Source organism: Parasteatoda tepidariorum, chromosome 3 (genome assembly GCF_982258835.1).
Source record: "Parasteatoda tepidariorum strain Cologne lab strain chromosome 3, Ptep-v5.0, whole genome shotgun sequence".
In the NCBI taxonomy this organism is placed as follows: Eukaryota; Metazoa; Arthropoda; class Arachnida; order Araneae; family Theridiidae; genus Parasteatoda; species Parasteatoda tepidariorum.
The window spans coordinates 105,973,816-105,995,152 of record NC_141757.1 but is presented as its reverse complement, the minus strand read 5'-3'; the positions used below and the strand labels follow the sequence as shown (position 1 = coordinate 105,995,152).

At 27.6% G+C, this 21,337-nt stretch overlaps 1 protein-coding gene across 6 annotated transcripts in view; it reads left to right on the top strand.

Moving 5' to 3' along the window:
• Window positions 1–21,337, top strand: part of pns (DENN domain containing pinstripe) — a 54,422-nt gene that overhangs the window by 27,982 nt on the left and 5,103 nt on the right. For 2 of the 6 annotated variants that reach the window (XM_071184073.2, XM_071184068.2), the window contains 14 exons: window positions 292–444; window positions 1,642–1,738; window positions 2,731–2,766; window positions 4,313–4,399; window positions 7,328–7,460; window positions 8,876–9,004; window positions 10,934–11,055; window positions 12,436–12,581; window positions 13,854–13,972; window positions 14,936–15,033; window positions 15,929–16,000; window positions 17,987–18,069; window positions 18,737–18,860; window positions 19,942–20,125. In XM_071184073.2, coding sequence (XP_071040174.1) covers window positions 292–444; window positions 1,642–1,738; window positions 2,731–2,766; window positions 4,313–4,399; window positions 7,328–7,460; window positions 8,876–9,004; window positions 10,934–11,055; window positions 12,436–12,581; window positions 13,854–13,972; window positions 14,936–15,033; window positions 15,929–16,000; window positions 17,987–18,069; window positions 18,737–18,860; window positions 19,942–20,125 — 1,583 coding nt within the window. The remainder of the gene's footprint in view (window positions 1–291; window positions 445–1,641; window positions 1,739–2,730; window positions 2,767–4,312; window positions 4,400–7,327; window positions 7,461–8,875; window positions 9,005–10,933; window positions 11,056–12,435; window positions 12,582–13,853; window positions 13,973–14,935; window positions 15,034–15,928; window positions 16,001–17,986; window positions 18,070–18,736; window positions 18,861–19,941; window positions 20,126–21,337) is intronic. The other 4 variants (XM_016054950.4, XM_016054949.4, XM_071184084.2 and 1 more) reach the window with 2 other exon arrangements.

The window sequence follows — 21,337 nt, the reverse complement described above, 5'->3', positions numbered from 1 at the left end:
CGGAATTTTATAATCATTAACTGTATTTTAAAGATATTCTCTTCTTGGGAAACATTTTTTTTTAACGAAGGAAATCAGTGCTGAGCTGCTAAAAGAAAACTCAGGTTTTTAAACTCCTAGGTCCAAAGGAAAGCAACTTGTTACCGAACCAATTTTTATTTGATGAATAATAGATAAAATTGGGATGTTCATGAAAAAACTTTAAGAAATACGGGGTTTGCAAAATATTTTTTTTATTTAGCTATTTAAAAAAAATCTGTTCTAGATAGTGATTGTTTTTTCTATACTTAGACAAAGCGAATGCTTGTAGAGAAAATGGGTCAAGAAGCTGTTGACTTGGGTCACAATGAAATCAGCATTACTGGAGTTGAAGAAAACACTTTGATTGCTAGTTTATGTGATCTATTGGAAAGAGTCTGGGCCCATGGTTTACAAGCTAAGCAAGTATGTTTACTTTAATAACTTATTCTTCCCATTGATTATAGTCTTATTACTCACATTTGCCTTACATGAAAAGGGAAACTTAAACTGTTGGTGCGAGGCGAGTGCGGAATTTGTATCAACCAGCCATGGCTGGGATTCGAACCCGATTCGCCTCATTGGAAGCCGAACACTCTATTCCCTGAGCCACCAGAGCTTATATTTATGCATTAAAAGTCAATTATGATTTCAGTTTCATATCTTATAATAATGTCAGTTTTGTCATATATCTTGTAAAAATAAAGCTATCTTGTAACGCGTTGCTGTTAACCAAGGGGGTCATGGGTAAGGCTAAATAATTTTGAGACCAACAAGATAATAGCAATGTGACCAACATAGTGCAGTGTCCACCTTTTCGAAACAAGTTAATACCCATCTATCTGAAGCTATGCTGGTTTTCGAGCTGCTACAGGGAATAGAATCCTAATATTTACAATGACTGCTCAACCACTGTAAAACTATATCTCTAGAATACTCATTGGCTTAATATTAAATAATAAAAATATGCTATTGTTAAAAAAAGAATGAAAAAACATGTCTTAGCTTTTTACATTTGTATTATATTACAATTCATTGAAGTGCTCATATTTTAGCAATTATTTACAATAATTTTTTAGTAATATGCATTGACAGAATTGCAAATTTTTTTACTTGTAGCTTTCCAACTAGTATTTTTCTCTCAATAATGATTTTGATAGTGTTTAAAGTGTCATAAAAATATCATAATAATTTTCCTTTAGTGAAATGTAAAATACGGCTAAAATACAAATTCTGAATATTTGCTGTTAAAGAAGATGAAGATTTACAAAATGACATTAGTAATCCTCAACTTTACCAAAATTGTGGGGAGCCACTAGAGGGCAAGTTGTATCATGCACCTAATTAAAAATATATGAAGAAGATTGAAAATTCAGAGAGGCTGGGGCATAGAAGGAAGCTGGGATTTTTTTCTGTTGTGTAATATATTTGAAATATTTCGTCAATTTAAGCTGCTGAAAGCCATTATAATAAAATTTGCGTTTCTTCTGATCATCAAATAATTAGATTACTTTCAAAGCTAGTATCTGTTGTCACAAGCATCTTAGTACCTTTAATTGTGCTATTAATATGTTTTAATTTCCTTAATAAATTATTAGAAATCTAACACAAACTATTTCCCAGGGTAAATCTGCCTTATGGTCCCATCTGGTCAGTTACCTGGAAGTTGAAGAATGTAAATCATCTGGTAAACCTATTGATCCTAATTTTTTAACTCCTGGTGAGTAATTGACCATTTTCTGATTACTTTTCATTTTTTCTTATTACTTTGAAATTAAATTGAATTTTAAAGTTTTCCATTAAAATTATTGGAAAAATACTATTTTTTCCTTCGTATGAACAATTTATAAACATTTTGTATATAGAGTAGTGTTTTTTTTTTTTTTTTTTTTTTTTTTTTTAAGTTTATGTTTTTTGAGCTCTATTACTGAAAAATAGTACACAATCCAGTAATCAATTATGCCATTTATTTTGTTGTTGAAAAACAAACTTTATTTTTATAATTTTTTAAAAAATATTTAATTTTTTCATAAAAATTTAATATTCTAATTGCTTTTAAGCTGTAATTATTGTTTTGGGTGCAGTCTGACCAGCAAATTTATGTGCTTCCATAGCATTTGTCATTCTAAAGTTATTGAACTTGTTATTTATATTGCTTTCTCCAATTACTTTCAAGCTGTTTTTAGCTATCAAAACAAATTAAGCTATTAAAATTATTTTTATGCTATTAAAACAAATGAAAGAGTTAACCATTTCATTATAAAATTTTATTTTTATCTGCAAAATGACTTGGATAGGATAATTGTCATGCTAAAAACAACTATTTGTATTATACTTAAACTTTTTATATCTTATTTGACTTATATCGTTTAAATTAGTAACTGTACCAATCATATTTTAAGTTTTATTTAAAAGCACTCATAATCTATTATTAAAACAACTCATGTTATTTTTAAAAAAATTACTCGTGTTATTGCATTATTAACTTTAATAATCCTTTTAATTTTGTGATATTGTTAGTATTAATATCATGAAATATAAATTTATAATGATCACATTTATGTATATGCTCAACTTTCTATATTTTCCACTCAATGTTTTCCGGCTATAAAATTTTTTTCTAATTCTATTCTTTCAAGTCTTATTACTAATTTTAATGTTGTTACATAACCCTTCTAATTTCAATGCACTATTTTTCAATCCTTACTGCAGCTCTGGCATGGTGTGTTCTTAGGAAAAGAATTGATTGTAGGTGAACTAATATTTTGCTTACTAATTATTTCATTAACATAAATTTTAGATTATGAAAATCAGATATTTGTTTTCATTTCAACAAATGTTTCACCTAATTTTGCACTAGCTCACAACTTTCTTCCTCGCAATTAGTCTTATTTATTAGTTTAACTAAGACTAATAACATATTAGTTTCAATTGTAATATTCATTAATATTAGTCAATATTTAATTGTTTTTTATGACCCTCTGATAGCTTCATTTTAAACTACTAAATACTTAAAGTTTCATGTCACTTTTTTATTCATGACTCTTTTTTAAATAAAATTTTAAAAATCCTTATTTTCATTCTTTTTTTTTTTTACTTGCTTAAGTTTATCACCATAATTTCGTGAAGATATGCCCCCCTGGGATCCACCCGCAAAATTTGAATAAAAATAAAAAGTTTTTTATCAGGAATACTGTACCACCGGATACACTGTGCAAACTTTTACTGCTTACTAGATCGCAAAGTTAACGCATCTGTTAAATAATAAGTTATTTTAATTATTAAATGTTTAAAGATCATTAAAATAATTATTAAATATATGATAAATTAATATATGCGATCTTACTTTGAATAAAAAATTATGTATTTCAATAATTTTTGTAACTCATTCAAATGTACGCAAAATTGTACCATGTACAATTGTGTGCATTATGTTAATAAATTCCAATTTAATGTATTCAAATTTTATGTAAACCAAGTAATTAAGAACCTGAATGTACTAAAAATAAGTTATCGAAATACAATAAGTTTATGAAAAGAATCTTACTAGGCTCAAAATTGTACCATGTAGAACAATTGTGATTGCATACTGTCCCGTTATCTTAACTTGATTTGAAATACCTAAATATTATTAAATCAAATGGTTTAACGGCTAAAAATCCTTACAATAATGCAAAGAAGAAAAAAAAACATTAATAATGATTGAATAAAATTGAATAAAATCTTGTTTTGTGCAGGATTACACTACACAAAACAATAATGAATGCTTTCAATTCTTTTTACTAATTTTAAGAGTAAAAGTAGAGCGTCTGTTGTGCTATTGTTATATTCATTCTTGCAAACTGTTTACCACCTGCATTGCTAATTTTTTAAATTATTATTGGTCGTATATTATAAAAATAAATTGCTGCAAAAGATAAATGGATGAAGAGTAATAATGAAATTTTAGAGAACCATTTCAGCAAAATAGAATTTTCAAGCTCAAATAGTAAAGAAAAAAAAGCACCCAATAGGTTGTTCTATTAGATACGCTGCACATATCATGTTTTAAATCATAAATGCTGTCGTCTCCTCAAAACCGAGGTATTTTTTATTTTAAAAACTTATTATTTCTTCTTTTTGTGTTTTTTTCTTGCTTTTTTTCTGTTAACATTTTTATGCTTCTATTCTTTGCGTTACTTTTATTTTTGGTTCTTTTTTTATCTTTAAATCTTTTTTTTTCTTCATGTATTATGTTTATTTTGTTATAATTTCATTTTGTTTTCCCTTCTCTTCATTTTATGTTTTTGTTTAGCTCGTACTGAGCCTTTTTGGAACATTGGCTTACTTCTAGTCAAAACTGGTGCTCTGAGCACTCTTGTTAGTCACCTAACAAATATTGGTAAGTGTTTAGTGTCCCAGTGTACATTTTTCTCCGTACTTCTATACATTTAACAAAGTTATAAGCTTTTATGTTAGCATCATAATTTTTTAAAAAAAGTGACTTATCACAATTTTAGAAAACAATAAATAAAACTTATTTTAAAAAAAAGCCAGTAAAAAATTTATTATGTGTTATAGTTTTGCATTGTATTTGTGTTGTGAAACAACAAAAATTAACTTGCCATTTCTTGCTGAGCAGTATCTTTCTCCCCCTCCCCTTTTACCCTTCCTTTTCATCTCATAATACAGGGTTATCCTAAATTATTCATCAGGTTTCAAAGGACTTTATTTACACTTATATGACTCACAAAGACAAGCCATGTATGTCCTCCAACCATGGTTGAGCACCTTGTCCAGTTTTTTAGAGCTTTACCTTTTAATGGCCATATTAGGAATTCCATGTAATTTGCCATGCTTTGGACTGCTCCTTAATATAATGTATCACTCTCTCCAAACTACTGTACTATCATCAATGGAAGAACTTTCAGCCACAACAGATTTAACATGCACCTTGTTGCTCATACACGTGTTTAGTCGACTTCCAGAATCCAACTCACGACCCGTAGCTCTGCACTAGTGCAGTGAACGACGCCTTCACCAGAGTGCTATAAACGAGTGATGCATAAAAAAATACCTGCACTCTCCAAGTTTCTGGTACATACCACACAGATTTAATGTATGACCCTTGGATACAGGGCAAATATCTTGACAGCAATCCATTTCTGTCTATATAACATGTATTTCTCATTGTTCGTCAGAGCAGCTGCCGTGCTGCACACGCCAAACTCGAATAGGATGAGGTCTGGCAATCTAAAAGTTCATGGCAGAAAATTTGGAAAAATGTTCCTCCTATTCTAAACATGCAAAAACTCTTCTGCATTGCTGATATCCTATAAATTGCAGTCGCTTGCCAGCCATTTGGGCTTAGATCTCAATATATTGTATTTTAAAACCTGTTGAATCATTTAAACTGACTCTGTTGCGCTTTAACAGCCATTCAATACTTTTGCTATTGTTTTTATTATAATTTAGTTTATATAAATCAAACTACTTTTTGATATATGAGAAAACTACTATTTGAAAGTACAACATATTATACTCTTTGATATGTTGTGCTTTAACAGCCATTTATAACTTTTGCTATTGTTTACTTTTAATGTCATTTACTTTGTAAGAATAAAACTACTATTTAAGTCCATGTTTATATTAATACATTTCAATTTTACTTAAAGTTGAAAAATTCACCATTATTATGTCTGGAAGAAGTGTTTCGAAATTATGTTTTATGAAATGTTTTATATTATAAATAAGTTATGACTTTATTTTTTTAAACTATTTGCTCTCATGTGCATTTGCCATTTCACAATTTATTTTTCATTTAAATGGCAAATCTTTATTGTTAAAATTTATTAACTACCACATATTATTTCAACAATTATTCTAAAACTGATGTATTATTTTCTTCCTAATTTTTTTTATTATTTTGAAAAATTCAAATTTTTTTGAAATTTGGAAGGAAAAAAAAATTTCTTTTTGAAAATTGTTGAGAGTACTGTCATAAAACCAAGCTCATATAATTCTCTCAACCGAATCAAATACCTTTATAAATTTGACAGATGTGTTGTAAAATCAAGTTACAAAAATAAAAAAAATAAAAGAATTTGCATCTATTAATCTAAAACTGGTGTATTTAATAATACAAAGTATTTAAATTGTTATTTTTATGACATATCTTTCAAAATAGTAACAAGCCTCTGTCTTTGGAAATGTTTTACCCTTAGGAAGGATTAAATAACTTAGTTAAAAATATATTATAACTATTTTTGAAGATTAACAAGAAAACCCATGAAAAATTATGATTTTAAATAAATGAAGATAAAAATATAATTTTTTTTCCTATCATATTTTTTTCCTGATGATCTAGTTATAAAACTTTAACTGAATATCTAGTTAAAAAATTTTTTTTATAATCTTTGCTATGTGAGATATGATTGAATTGTGAACTTTTCTTAAATATTGTAATATTATTTTGAAAGAAAGTTTTGAGAAAAAAAAAATTATATTTTTCAAAGAATTGTAGTAAGTAAAAACTAGTTTAAAGTAACATGAACTAGTAAGTTAAAGTAACATTAACTAGTTTAGCTTTTAAACTTAATTTCGTGTAAACTAGAAGAAAAAAATCATTTATAATCTTCACTTTTTAGGGTATATCAAATTCTAACAATCTCTTGAGTACTAGAGCTGATCTAGGTTTCACCTTACTCTTTTTTTGACAAATTTTGTTTATAACCTTTACTTTGTGAGATGTGCTTCAATTATCTTGAGATTCTCATGGATATTTAAGAATTTTATGCAAAACCTGGTCATAAAAATTATAAAATAATTAAGTTCTGGGAAATTTGCAACATTTTGTTATTTATTTTGTATTGTACTAAATTTTCTAGATACAGGGTTGCCACTCTACAGGGAATTTAAAAATCACCTAAAATAACAGGGAATTTTGAGTTATTTCTTACAAACTGAAAAAATACAGGGAATTTTATTTCTTATTTACGTCTTTTAAAAGTGCATGGTGTCCACTCAAAGCGCAATCTAAGGGGGAAATATTTAAGGATCATATTTCATCCGTACTAAACTATTTAATTTACTACAGCATTATATGTTTTAGGTATGTTAAGCTGTTCCTTATTTCTTTGAATTTTTCCAGTAATTAAAACTAGTATAGTTAGCATAATATAGCTCACTCAAGATTGTGTGTCTTCTATTAATATATTGTGTATAATTTGTACAGAGAATATATTTTTTTTTCAGATTTAAGTGGCAACCCTGAGATACCTTTGTTAAAAAAAATTTTGGATTTTATTAATTGATTCTGTAATTTTTCTAGATATTTCAAATCTAAGTCTAGAGGAGGACCCTGTATCTCCTTACAGAGAAAATAATAAAGAAAGAAAGAAACCTAAAACTCCTGATATGCCCTCATTAAAGTCACTTCCTATATCTCTTGTATATGACACAAAGTAAGCCTCTGTCAACATTGATTGTTTAAAATTCTAAACCCAGTCGGATGTTCCAATTTTAAAGTAAATTATTATGCATTTTAAATGAGAGGCATATTATTAGTTCTATTAGTGCTAAAGCAACAACAGGGTGCATAGCGTATTTGAAAAGTGCCTAAAGGTGCTTATTTTTGATTTTCTTTTTTAAAAAACCTTTAAAGGTGCATTTTTCATTGGGTGTTTTTAAAAAGTGCTTAATTTTCCCTTTTCGGTGAGATTTTTTTTCTTTACCGTCTTGATTTTCGTCACGTATTATGCAAAAGCATAGTTTTCACATTGTTCTATTCAACGTTTCCACAATTCATTCAACCACAATCCATTTCGGCGTGCCTTCGGTCCGAACTGTATGATAGCTCCAATCATGTTACGTGTTTGATGATATACTTGCAGGTCCACAATGCATATACTGAGCTGGGTTCGGTGAGATTCTTGCATTCTCATTCATTTTGTAAGATATTATCAATTTCAGGCTTCATTTTCCACCCTCTGAAATTGAACCGAAAAATATCTCGATCTTTTTATGGTGGCTAATATAATAAAAAAAAGAGGTTTTTATCAGAAACTATTTATTATATCCTGATCATGAAGTCTTTGAAAATTATTTTGCATTTTGTTAATGTATATATTGCTTAAAAATATTTTTTGAGTGTTTAAAAAGTACTCTAAAGGTGCTTATTTTTTGTTGAGAGATTTGGCTACGCACCCTGAACAAGACGCATTTTACTCCCCTCGGTGATGTGGGGAAAAAATGTTTTTATAAAATGCATATTAATCAAATTATTTTAGACTTTATATGACGTTTTTTTTTTACAATGAAATCTAAATCATGCTTTCATTATTAATTTAATTTAGATGAGCGTAACTAGAAATCCTACTGTTTTATCATTATTTCTGAAATAAAGAAAAAGTCAGCATTTTTTTTCTCTCATTACTCCCATTGAGTTTTTAATTGCTTAAATTTCAAAAAATAATTTTTTCCCTTTTTTATGGTTCAGTTAAAGAAATTTTTTTTTAAAATTCTTGATGTTGCTAAATTTAAAACATTTACAGCTTTTGTTTGCAAATAGATACATTTTATGTTGAAAAGAAAATAATTTTAAACACAAAACTGCTACTTACTGAAATATACTGTCATGGAAAAAAGCAAAATATGCCAAAACCATGGTAAGGGAGAGAGGGAAAATTGTGAAAATAAAGAAATTGCATAAGTTTAAGACATCTATTCTATTTACAAAGAGGGGTGATTTTAATGCTTTAGTTGGGAACTTATATTTCATTTTGTTGTGTTATTATGTAATTGAATTAATATGTCTTAATTAAAAAGTAATGTTTTAATTTTTAAATATTAATAATTTTTGTGAAACTTTTATATACAGAAACATCCAAGCCATGTCCGAAATTAAAACAGACATAGGATATGCAAGAGCTTGGGTTAGGCTCGCTCTTGAAAAGAAATTACTGCATAAGCATTTGCAGAAATTGCTTTCAAACCAAGACTTATTAAGGTAAGCAAATAATCACTATTGAATTTATTTGACAGTGTCTTATATTTCAAAGCAAATACTATCTAGAGTGTTTAAATACTAACAGTAGTTTGCCGGTTAAACTTTATTCGATATTTCTCTGTCAACCGGCATGCTATATTTCATACTATCTCCTAAACATGGTTAAGTCTTATACTGAACTAAATGCATGCAGATGTACTATCCAGTCTTGATACTTATATTTTCCTAGAAGAAATATTTCCCCTTTGAATGTTTCAACATTACATGTTCATTATAGAATTGCTTCTTAAAAGTTTATTATGCTTAACTTGGACCTTGAAACTGGGTATATGCTTTAGCTGAGATGGGTCTAAGTGAACACCACAATATTTCCTCTATTCCTTCAACATATGAAAAGTTTTCACTCCTGCCCACCTCAACTAGTGATCCTGGACTATTGGAACACTCAACTTTCTCATGCACTTTTAGATTGCAGCACTACAAAAATCCAGACATCACAGAAAAATATAGTATTTCCCACCTACCAGGCCAAATGGCACCACTAAATTATCTAATTCAACCGCAGTTCACCCCCTGCAGCAGAATTTTTTAAAACTTTCTGTAACAATTCTCTCTAGTACTAATACCTTTCTGAGGGACATTTTTAATAGTAGCAATTATATATGTTACTAATGTAAGGTAACAGAAACACTTTCTGTTTAGAAAAAAAGCCTTCATGTATAGAACATTATATATATATTTTTAATTATCAATGTAAGAATTTTTTTTTTAAATCTAAGTATAAAAGAATACATATTCTAATATTTTTGGCGATATTCTTCTGTTCTAAAAAATATTTGTATAGTTAACCTTTTTTAAATTTTTGCTATTTGGAAATGACTTTTTCTAATATCAATCTGAAATTCTACCTAACGCCAATCATTGCAGAATTTTTTTATTCTCAAAAGAAAGAAGAAAAAAGAATAAAGAGCGTTTTTTTCCATCTCTGATATACGAGAAAGGCATTTTTTGAATATAATTCTGCAGAAAGGGGGAAAAAATGTTTCAAAAAATTCTGCAGATGAAAAAACCCAAACCTCTTTGCCTCCCAAATAAAAAATATTTCTACAAGAACTCTGTAATGTTCTGCGACAATGTCGCCGTGTTGCCACGATTCTGCCACAGGGAGTTCACCTGACTATGAACACAAGTCAACAGCAACTTAACTCCATTGTCAAGTCACTGACCTGCACTGGCAGCCACAAAACTTGACTAACTCAACATTTACTTAACTCTCTAGAATGGGAACATTGTGGTGAACACAACGTAGGAAACCACATAGCTCCTTGGCGTATACTTTCGTCAAGAAGGCTAAATTGTCACTCTTCTGATCGACTCCTATTGTGAGAACCACAATTTTTCCTCGATTCCTTTAACACATGAGGAGTGTGCACTCTCTTTAAACCCTTCTCAAAATTCTTCCTTTAAAACACCAAAGTCAATATTTATTCATAAGTTTTAAAAGTTTATCCCCTTGAAAGTCATGATTTTTTTTCCTCACAAAAACAGCATCTTATTTTGACACATTTGCAAATACTAGTCACTGGGAGAAAGAGTTCCATTTTATGCTTATTTTGAAATCAGAGAATGGGCTGATTTTTCAGACCACTCTTGTTTTTCTTCATAAATTTTCACAAGGTTTTCGGGTCCCTACTTTCACAAAATTGTTGATACAGTTTTCATAGTTTCAAAATGACAAGACCTTTTCATAAAAAGTCTGGATCAACCCGTGCTGTGAAAGTGTATTGTATTGATAGTTTGCACCAATTTTTACCTAAATACTGTACTAACTCTTTCATTATATTACAAATGGTAAATTTCTAATGATCAATATTTTAATGCTCCCTCAATTTACTGAAAATACTGATAAAAAAATTCTATATGTTTCAGGAGTTCCTATAAAAGGTATGCTTTCCTTCGATCTGATGATGAAAAAGAACAATTCTTGTACCATTTACTAACATTAAATGCTGTAGACTATTTGTGCTTCACAAATACTTTTACTTCAACAAGTAAGTTATTTGCCTTTGAACAGTATTTTGTCCTCCATATGGACACAGATAGTAAATGTTGCTTATATTTCTGTTGCAACTTAGTTTTAATTTATTATTATTTATGTTGTTATTGTAAAGTATTATGCATGTTGTGAACATATTTGTGTTTTAATTTATATACTCATTTATTCAAATATTTAATTAAAATCCCTTCTAAGAAACTATTTTATTCTAATAATTTATGTAAATGCAAATAGTGCTTGTATTTATGTTGCAACTAGACATTGGTAAATTATTATTATACTTGTTATAAAATTTTATGCATAGTGTAAACAGGTTTGTCTTTTATTTAGTTAGTCATTTTGTAATATTTAATTAAAATTTCTTCTAGAAAACTGTCTTATTTTTTAAAAAAAATCTTTAAGATTAAAACTTTTTATAAAGAAATAGCAAGCTCATGAAACTTTTTTGAATAGTTTAAGTGTTAGCAATATTTAGTACTAAAAAATATTTTAATTAAAATTATTTAACCCAAAACTTGTTCCTCTATAACGTTTTTTAAAATTTTTTACATAAAATTCTTCTTTATTTTGTTTTTGATGTGTTAATTTCTTAATTATGCACAAAGATGCTTAAGTTAGACTGACAATTTATAAAACTTAGTTGTAGATGAGTAGTTGACATTTCAAAAAAAATTATCTTTAAACAGCAAATTCGTATGATAAGGCATTGATATTTCATCCCAAAGCTCCTGTTTTTGATTCTAAATTTTTCAACAGCTGCAAGAAGCAAACGTTTAAATTATTTAAAAAAAAAAAAACTAAAAATCACATCTCATTTTTTCGAAATCTTCAGTGAATGAAAATCGCATCGCAATATTTGTGCACTATCTGCCATGAGTATGTTAAAAACTGAGAAAGAAATTTTCATATCTCTAAATACAACAAAAAAGCAGTGGATGGGACATAATCTACTATCAGATTTTTTTAAATTAAAACCCTTGGTTTAATTAAAACCCTTTAATTAAACTCCAAAAGAAATTTAAATGTAAAATTTTATTTTAACTTATGTTATAAAAAAATCAAGTGGTTTAAATCTTGTCAGCTCTGTTTTCTGTTAAAAATTTTATTTAAAAAACTATCAGTCTAAGTTGCACCCTATAGTATACAAGTCAGTATACAACAATTTATTATTTAGTAGTTTTAAACATTTGTATGTATATTTAAAAAAAAAATCCAAATTCTAAATTTATTAGATTCCAGAAAATTTAAAGTTTATTTTTTTATTTTTAAAAAAAAAAAAAAAAAAACCTTGACATTAAAAATATGCATAATTATTTGATATTCAGTAATAATAATAGTCAATAATATTCAATAATGGTGAGAAATTCTTTTCTAGGTATACCATATAGAGTTGTTGTTTTTCCTAGTCGCAAATTAAGTGCGTCCACAACATCTGCTAATGCCTGGATTATTATGGCTGGAAATTTAGGAGAGACCAAGCTTATACCTCTACCACGGCAAACATTAGAAATAGTTTTTCAAGTAATTTATTTTCTATTTATAAGTTAATTATTAAAAGTGACTTCAAAATGTTATATGTCGGCTTACTTATCAGTATAACTTTTCAGAGTTTGCAGGGTTCGTAGTTGTTTTGATATTTGTGATATAAAGTATTCTGAGCTTATTTGTCATGGTATTCTTTCTTTTATTTTTTTAGAGCATACTATTTTGAGGAACATATGATTTCAAAATAATCATGTAGATCTTTTGTTTTCTTTTTAAATGTCTTTCACTAGAAAAGAAGTAAGAAAAACTAGGCATTGCCAAAACTTGTGTTTTTATTAAAAAAGGGAAGTGCCAAATTTGTTTCGTATGAAGAAGTAAGCATGAAAAACAGAACCTTTTCTTTACCTTCTTCTTTTCCTTAGAGGAAAGAATTATTGCTGAATCAGTCTTGAAATAAATTTTGTTTTAACCACACCCTTTTCACAGAATCATTTTCTATTTTTGTCACTTTACACCTCTTTTCACCATAAGACAGTAACAGTCACTTGACCCCCAAGGTCATACTTAGCAGATATCTCAAATATAGGCTAGTGAAGCAGAGATAATTTTGAAAAGAAATAAAACCTTTCTTCATCTTTACAATTTAATTTTTATTTATTTATTTTCATTTTATTTATTTTTTTTAAATTCAGGAATGCACCATGCACTTTCTGAATTCTGAAATATACTGGATGTGTAAGTTAAATACTGCCTTACCTTATTATAGAAAATATACTTAAATACCTTATTATAGAAAATATTGTAAATTTATTTATTGCATTATAAATTTATTGTGTGTTTAAAATTAACTATGTTTTTTTTTCTTAAAATAGTTTGTGATTATCTTGAAGTTGCCTAAGAGGCTTGATATTGTCTGTCATTTTGGTGTATTTTACAGGCATTTTCTTGTGATATTTTATTTATTGTAACAGACACTGTCTTTTTTTAAAATTGATTTCTTCTACGAGAGGTTGCAGTGGTATTGTGCAGTCTGACTGATTAAATTTTCTCCCCTTAATGCCTTTAATTTTGCACAATTATTGTTTAAAATAAAAATTCATTATCTAAAAATATGATTTGTAATTACTCTGATTTTAATTTAAGTATATTTAGATTTCTGATTATTTCAATGCTTTTTAGAAATTACTTTGCATTTTTTTTAACTATAAATGTTTAATTAAGAACTTGACTTCTAATTTATAACTTTTCTTATTTCTGTAAATATTTATAGCCAGATTAATTGGTTTTTCTTTATCTTTTTCTCTTTAGCATAAAAATTTAGGAATTTTGACAACTTTAAGAATTGGCCATGACAATACTGGTATTTCACCTAAATGGATGGTTGAACATGTGCTAGTCCGAAACGAGATTTCTGGCCACACTTATAAGTATGAAACCTCATATTTGTGATGTTCTATAATTTATTTAATATGTAAGCCCCCTATCAGTTAAAACGACGGAAACTTATTAAATGATATTTTTGTTCACAGTAAAATTTATTAGATTCTTCCTATTACTCTGCAACTGAGATGAGTTTTTCATGTTCAAAATTGGTATGAAAGCTGCCAACTTCTTAAGTTTTTTTTGAAGAGGATTTTCCCCACAGCTGCAAATTTTGTTCTTTAATGTTTGGATTTCAATTTGGGGGCAGTTCATAATTTTCACTCTTTTTTTTTTCTTCAATATTTTTTGCTCTTTTTTTCCCCCTGTGATGATTTAAAAACCTCTGTGCTCCTTCTGACATGTCACAATAAAAATATATTACAGTTCACAGAAATGCATGTTAGAGATTACATTTCAAATTTCTTCTTTGTGTTTTAATGGTATTTGTAAGTATAATTGTAATAATGATTGCCAGTGTTCTTATATTGATAAAAAAAATATATATAAGCACTGAAGAAATTTTAATTTGTTGATTTAAATATTTTTATTTTAATTAAAATGTGAGTTGTTACACTTCTTGTTACTTTTCCTTCAAAATATTACCATGTAATATATTTTTGATAGTGTTAAACATTTTTAAATTTCGATGTTAACAAAACCTAATTTTTGTTGTAAACGTAGCAGAAGATGTGTCAGAATAATACATACACTTTAGTACATAACTGTTATGTGTTTCAAGAAAATCCCAGATATTGAAATTAAATATTCAATAATTAAATATAAATTATATTATATAATATTAAACAATTAAATCTTGTTTATGTATTAACTATACTAAATTGCTGCTGAAAGCTGTTAGAAAATGCATAGGAGAAAAAGAAGTGCATATACTTTGGTAGTTAATATATTCTAAGTAATTCTAAACAATGGTAATTTATTTTTATAGAGTTCCGATTGATTTGTTTTAGGTTTCCATGTGGTAGATGGCTAGGGAAAGGTGTTGATGACGGAAGTACAGAACGTTTACTTGTCGGCGAAATGGTCCCCAGGGATTATGATGCTGATGGTAATTTTCATATATGTTCGAATCATAATAATCATTATCATGAGTTTATCATTTCGTTGTGTAATTGAATCTTTACATCTGCTATTGATCATAATTGTATGTTTCTAAATTTTTTGTAGGGCTAGAGAACTTAATCAGATTTGTTATTGTATACAACTTTCACGCCAGAAAAATCATTTCTGAATCTTTACATCTGCTATTAATCATGATTGCATGTTTTTAAATAGGGATAAAAAACTTTATCAGACTCTTTATTGTACACAACTTTCACGCCAGAAAAAGCATTTCTGTTCATTCTTGGATAAAGTTTCAATGTAATTTTTTTTGTTGAAATTTTCTGTTGAATACATAAATTAATTTCGTAAATAATTCAATAATTTGAATATCATGAATTAACATTCAATTTTAAATAAAGTTACATAGTTCAATTATTGCTTTAAGCATGCTATTATTGAGTTACTTTGAACTTTATTATGCATTTTAGTTGTATTCTAAATGGTTTTTTTTTAAAGTTATTTTTTATAGTTGTGCATGACTTAACACACTTACCTGACCAAATTTTTTCCAAATTATTGGTCCAGATTGGGATAATTTTTTGATTGAAAAAAAAAATTTAAATTTTTACCTATTATACTCTAAACTGTTTTATTTCTACTAAAATTATATATAATTGTTATTAAGAAATAAATTTAAACTTGGCTTAAAGAATCGTGTGTTATTCAGTTAAAAAAAACACACACAAAAGAAGAATTTTTAATGATTATCAAGTAATCTCGAAACTTATTTATCATCCTTTCAACTTAGAAATATTGAGAGTATACTATATATTTTTATATTATTGGTGTATATTAAGAGATCACTGCTGAACTTATAGCATCTGTATTTATTTTCTCAGAACTAATGGAGGCTTGTAGAACCCCGCCAAGGTGTCGATCTCCGAGTGTTCCTAGAAGACCAAGCGAACCAAGTATGTTTCAATACTCTTCATTACTTTATTTAACAATACAATTTTATAAGTTGACTTAGATATATAAAAACACCACTAATAGTAAAAAATTCATGACAATATATATATATGCACAGTACACACACACAATAAAACCTTGATTAAGGGGACACTTGGGACCAAAAAAAATTTGATTTACTGGAGTTGTCCATTTAGGGGAAGGGCACACTAATGACAAAAGCACATGCCATAAATTGTATTTAATTAATTGCAGTGATCAAGAAATAATTAAATAATCTATAATAATTATTTACACTGATATTTATTTAAACTTTAGGAAATAATAATATTTACCTAACAAAGAGTAGAGGAATAAATTAGATACATGCCTTTGCTTTATATTTATCCCGGTGAAAAGAAAGATGTGATCGAGGTTTGTTTTAAGTGACTGCAACTGATCACAACTTCATAGTAAATTTTTTAATCATTTCACATTCTTACACTAATTTTATAATTTTTGGATTGATAAAAAATATCTCAGTTTTTCAATACAAGTTAACTTATAGTTTTCAATTTTGATTTGTTTTCAGAAAGCATCAATTGTATATCAGTTTCTCCATTTTCACTCTTGGCGTCATTATTCATCACCATTTCAAAAAAAAAACAAAAAAAAATTTCTGTATTTAAATCATTCTTTTGACATTCAATATTCTCGTCAATGTTTACGAATCATCACCGTTGATAACACTTTCTCCAGTCAGGGGAATCAAATTTGTTCATTCATAAACAGGATCATTAAATTTTGTGTCATCTCTGACTTATGCAAAAATATTATTTTCTGTTGTATTCTTTTTGAAGTTTTTTTTTTTTATCCATAAAGAAGCTTGTAGGACATGAATGTTTAGGATTTCTTTATTTGCCCAATCGAAGCTCGTAATCAAGTGTTTTAAAATTAGTAGCCAATTTGAAGTTTTTGATAACGGATTTGTCATTTCAACTTGTGGTGTCTCAAGACTGAGTAAGTGGGGTCTCATTATTCAAGTGTGGGGTCTACTGGATCATCCAGATGAAAAGACCGAAAGATGCTCAGTTCGAAGTGTTTCACGTGAACAGTATTATTTTCTCTTTTTTCTTGGCAATGATAAGGAAAGATGACAAGAGAATAATTTATTCTTTTGGCTTTACAATTAGCTTAAAAATTTTTTTATATATGAATAAGGGAATGTAGTTTAAAAATTTTTTTTAGTTATGAATAAGGGAAAAATTTACGTGCTTTTAAAAATGGTAAAAATATGCATTTTTTTAAACTGAAATAATTGTTTTTCTTCTTATTTTGAAAAAGTGGTTTCTGATTTGAAGTGTTTCAAAGGAATATTTTACGGCGTAAGTGACTGCTTGCGCACAGTTACGAGAGTGGCAACTTTGTGGAGAGGTCACATAATGGTTTTCGCATAGTAGAGTTACAGGGAATTAAAAACGAATATCCATAATTTGGAGGCGTTTGTTACCATAACATGAGGTTTCATCGTGTGTGTGTGTATATATGTTTGTAAAAAAATTTCAGTATAATAATAATTTAAAAACTTATACAGAACTTTTCATTTACTAATCAAATTAACTAAGTTTTTTTCTTCTTCTTTATAATAAAATTTGCTCATATATTTTTTCTCTAACTTAATATTACTTTTTATTTCAAAATAATGTATAATTGAAAGAAATTTAATTTGTGAACATGTTTAATCATTTAATGTTGGCCTTTTTGAGAGAAAATAACAGACTTTAATGTAGTCTAAAGTTGGATCATTATTTGTAAATTTTCATGTAATTCCGGAGTTAACAAAAATATGTGAATCCCTTCCCTGTGTGTATGTATAAAAAATATGTGAATGCCAAAATATGTGAATTTTACGGTATGTATTGTAAAAGCTTACATAATTTTTATTTAAATTAATTAATGAATAACTTCAGTTTTTTATTGAGATTTTAATGCAATCTGTTTATTTTTAGAGCTCACCATTTCAGAAATACAGCAACTATTGGGAGATGCAGTAAATAACATTGTTAAATACTACTATAAATCTGAAAAAGAGGTTTGTATGGTTTCAATATTTTTATTAAGGTGTAATACTGTATAAAATAATATCATAATTTTTTTTATTATTATTATTTTTAATGAGTTTTGTTTTTTGCAATCAGATAAGTGATCTTGCAATGAAAAATTTAGATAATAACAATCAATCAAGTTCTGCATAAATCTCTTTCTTTCAGTTATTTAATATCAGTTTGATGTCTTTGTAATTTTATCTATTCAGGGCCAAGAAACAGGATAAAATCAGGGAATTTCATCAATTTGTGAAAATCAGAGAAATGTCATGGAATTTAATTAAAATACTTAAAGAGTGATGGAATAGAGTTTGTGAAGTATCTAAAAGTTAAATTTTTTTTTATTTTATGAAAATTGTCCTTGTAATAATTGTTTTTTAAAAAAATTATTTTTAACTTTTAAGGCAAGAGTAAGGATTTTGCAATATATTTTAACTATAAGAATAAGACATAATATTAGTAATGAAATTCATACCAATGGCTTCAAAAATTAAAGAAATTCTATAAAATCATTCTGAAAAAAAAAAAAAAAAAAAAAAAAAAACAGGAAATTTTTCTGAGGGTTTCTGATAATTCTGTTATTCAATGTTTTCAATCTTTTTTTTAGTTATTTTATTTAATAAGGAGTTTTAACTTAATTTGTTATTTTAACAGAGAGGAAGCCTAACCATATTATTGTGTGGTGAACTTGGTCTTGTATACTGCCTTGAACAAGTTTTCAACTATGGATTTAAAGCAAAGCGCTTTTTTAGGCACATGTATCTGTGGGACTTCTTTGGTAAGATTTTAATTTAACTCTTTTATTTTATTTATTTATTTTATGAACAAATATCTTTTTTGTATGGTAGCTCTCACATTGAAAAACTAATTTTAAAAACTTCGTAGTTGCATTAGAATTTTTTCAATCATATTCCCTAATAGAAAATCTGCAGCATAAAAACGAAATAAAATTTGGGAGAGTGCTAAAGCAGCATGTGCCCAAAATTCTTAAGGATTTAAAGCAAAATGCGTTTTTAGGCTCGTTTATCTGTGAGACTTCTTTGGTAAGATTTTAATTTAACTCTTTTTTTTCTTCTTCTAGATGTAGATTGCAAAGAAATCTTATTTCTTATCTTTTAACATATTTCTGGAATATTGCTGTTGTTTAATATCATGGATTGTTGAAAGCTTGCAATCTGATCTTCTGCAAATTTTAATTTGAGGCCAGATTGCTTAAAATTAAAAAATAACAATAATATTTTTTTTATTATCATTTTCCTAGATTTTCTGCACAATTTTTTTGTGCTATCAAATTACATTATCTGTGTTAAAAAGTAATTTTATTTTAAAATAATTAAAATAAATAATATTCATTTATTAATGACAACAATTAGATTATGTCATAGTTTAATCTGCAATCTTATTACAGCTGACATATTTCCTTCTGTAATATTGTTTATATTGATCTTACAGTTCTATTTTTTTTCTTTATGTAGATATTCCATAATTATGTAACATAGATAGTTAAATAACATAGGTGGTTAGATAATATTAATGGTTAAATCACTCAAACACTTATGTAGAGTAGAAACCATTTTTGGAGAAACAAATCGTGTATTGTTACTCAGTAGTAATATTGGAAATATATACTCTCATAGAAATGTTGTTTTATGATCGCCAAATAGTGAGTAAAAACCTCTATTGGTGAAACAAATTGTTACAATTTACTCTGAGATGATATTGAAAATGTGCTCTCATAGAACTTTTCCTTTATAATCACTGAACAGTGTGTTATTATCATAAAAATACCTGAGTTCTAAATTAAATAAGCTGCCTGTGATTCATTAAAAAAAATTTTTTTTGTGCCGTTCTATTTTCAGTCAAAGTTGGAGGCTATTTTGAAGATATTTTGCAGGAAGATGAAAGCAATTCCACTCCAAGACAAACGTTAGAACATGTGATGGTTATGCGCTCATACTGCAACTTGGTTGAAAAAATTGACAATGCATCATCTTCAGTTGGAAAAGATGGAAAATTCCAATTGTTCATATGCTTTGCTGCCAGGTGCGTTTTATTGTTTCTTATAATTTATAATTCAAATTGTGTTCAACTCATAAGCATTTTAGTAAATGCTGCATCACCATGTGTACAAAAGTATAGAAATTGTATTGTAGATACTAGACTTTTCTCATTGATTTTCTAATACAAAAAAAAAATTAAACAGATTTTAAATTCATAAGCACTAGACGTAATTAAAAAAGTAATTAGTTGCAGTTTTATATCGTAAATTAATATCTATTTATTTTATACATCTTAATCATCATTACAATGAAGATAGAAATGAAAAAAGAAATATTTTCTGGGGATGCACTGTATTGTCAATTCATGAATTTTACTGACATTGTCAATGTATTTTACTGGCATTATTGTCAATTAATGAATTTTACTGACATTGTTGTCAGTTTATGAATTTTACTGATATTATTATCAATTAATGTATTTTACTGACATTGTCTATTAATGAATTTTACTGACATTATTGTCAGTTAATGAATTTCAATTGACATTATTGTCAATTGATGAATTTTACTGATATTGTTGCTTAATGAAATTTACTGACAATATATCGCCATTACATTTACTGACATATTTTACTGACATTATATCATGTTTTAATGAATTTTACTATTACCATTAAATCTGTTAAAATAAAGAATAAGTTTCATATGTTCAGAAATGTTTTGAGAAAAAGGAAGAAAACAGGTACCACAGGGGGGCACATTTTATAGATTATGAGACACACACCCTTCTAAGATTACATAATTAATTTTTCACTCCATATTTGTGTAAGGAAATTTGCAATAAAAAAAATAGCTAATAGTATTGGTTCAGAATTTTAACAATAAATAAATAAAAGCCTCTATTTCAAGCGAGCTTTAACATTTCCTTGGTGAAAACTGCTGCCAAATTATCCCTTACTCTTCCCTCCCTCAAGCGTCCCTATTGCTGACCAATGAGAGGATTCTTGGTTTTAAATCTGAACTGAATATTAAATTTAAAAAAAAAGTGAAACAGAATAGATAGAAAAAAAAACACAGTTAAATGAGAGAGGGCGAGATAAATAATTTACAGGTACTTAGACTTAGAAATTGGGCAGCTCCAGAGAGCAGGGCACATCGACCAGAGGTCTATTGTACCCAAACCCTAAATCATGATCAGCGTGAAAACGCTATAGCTGAAATAAAATTCAGCAAACACGTCCAGGTTTTAATGCAA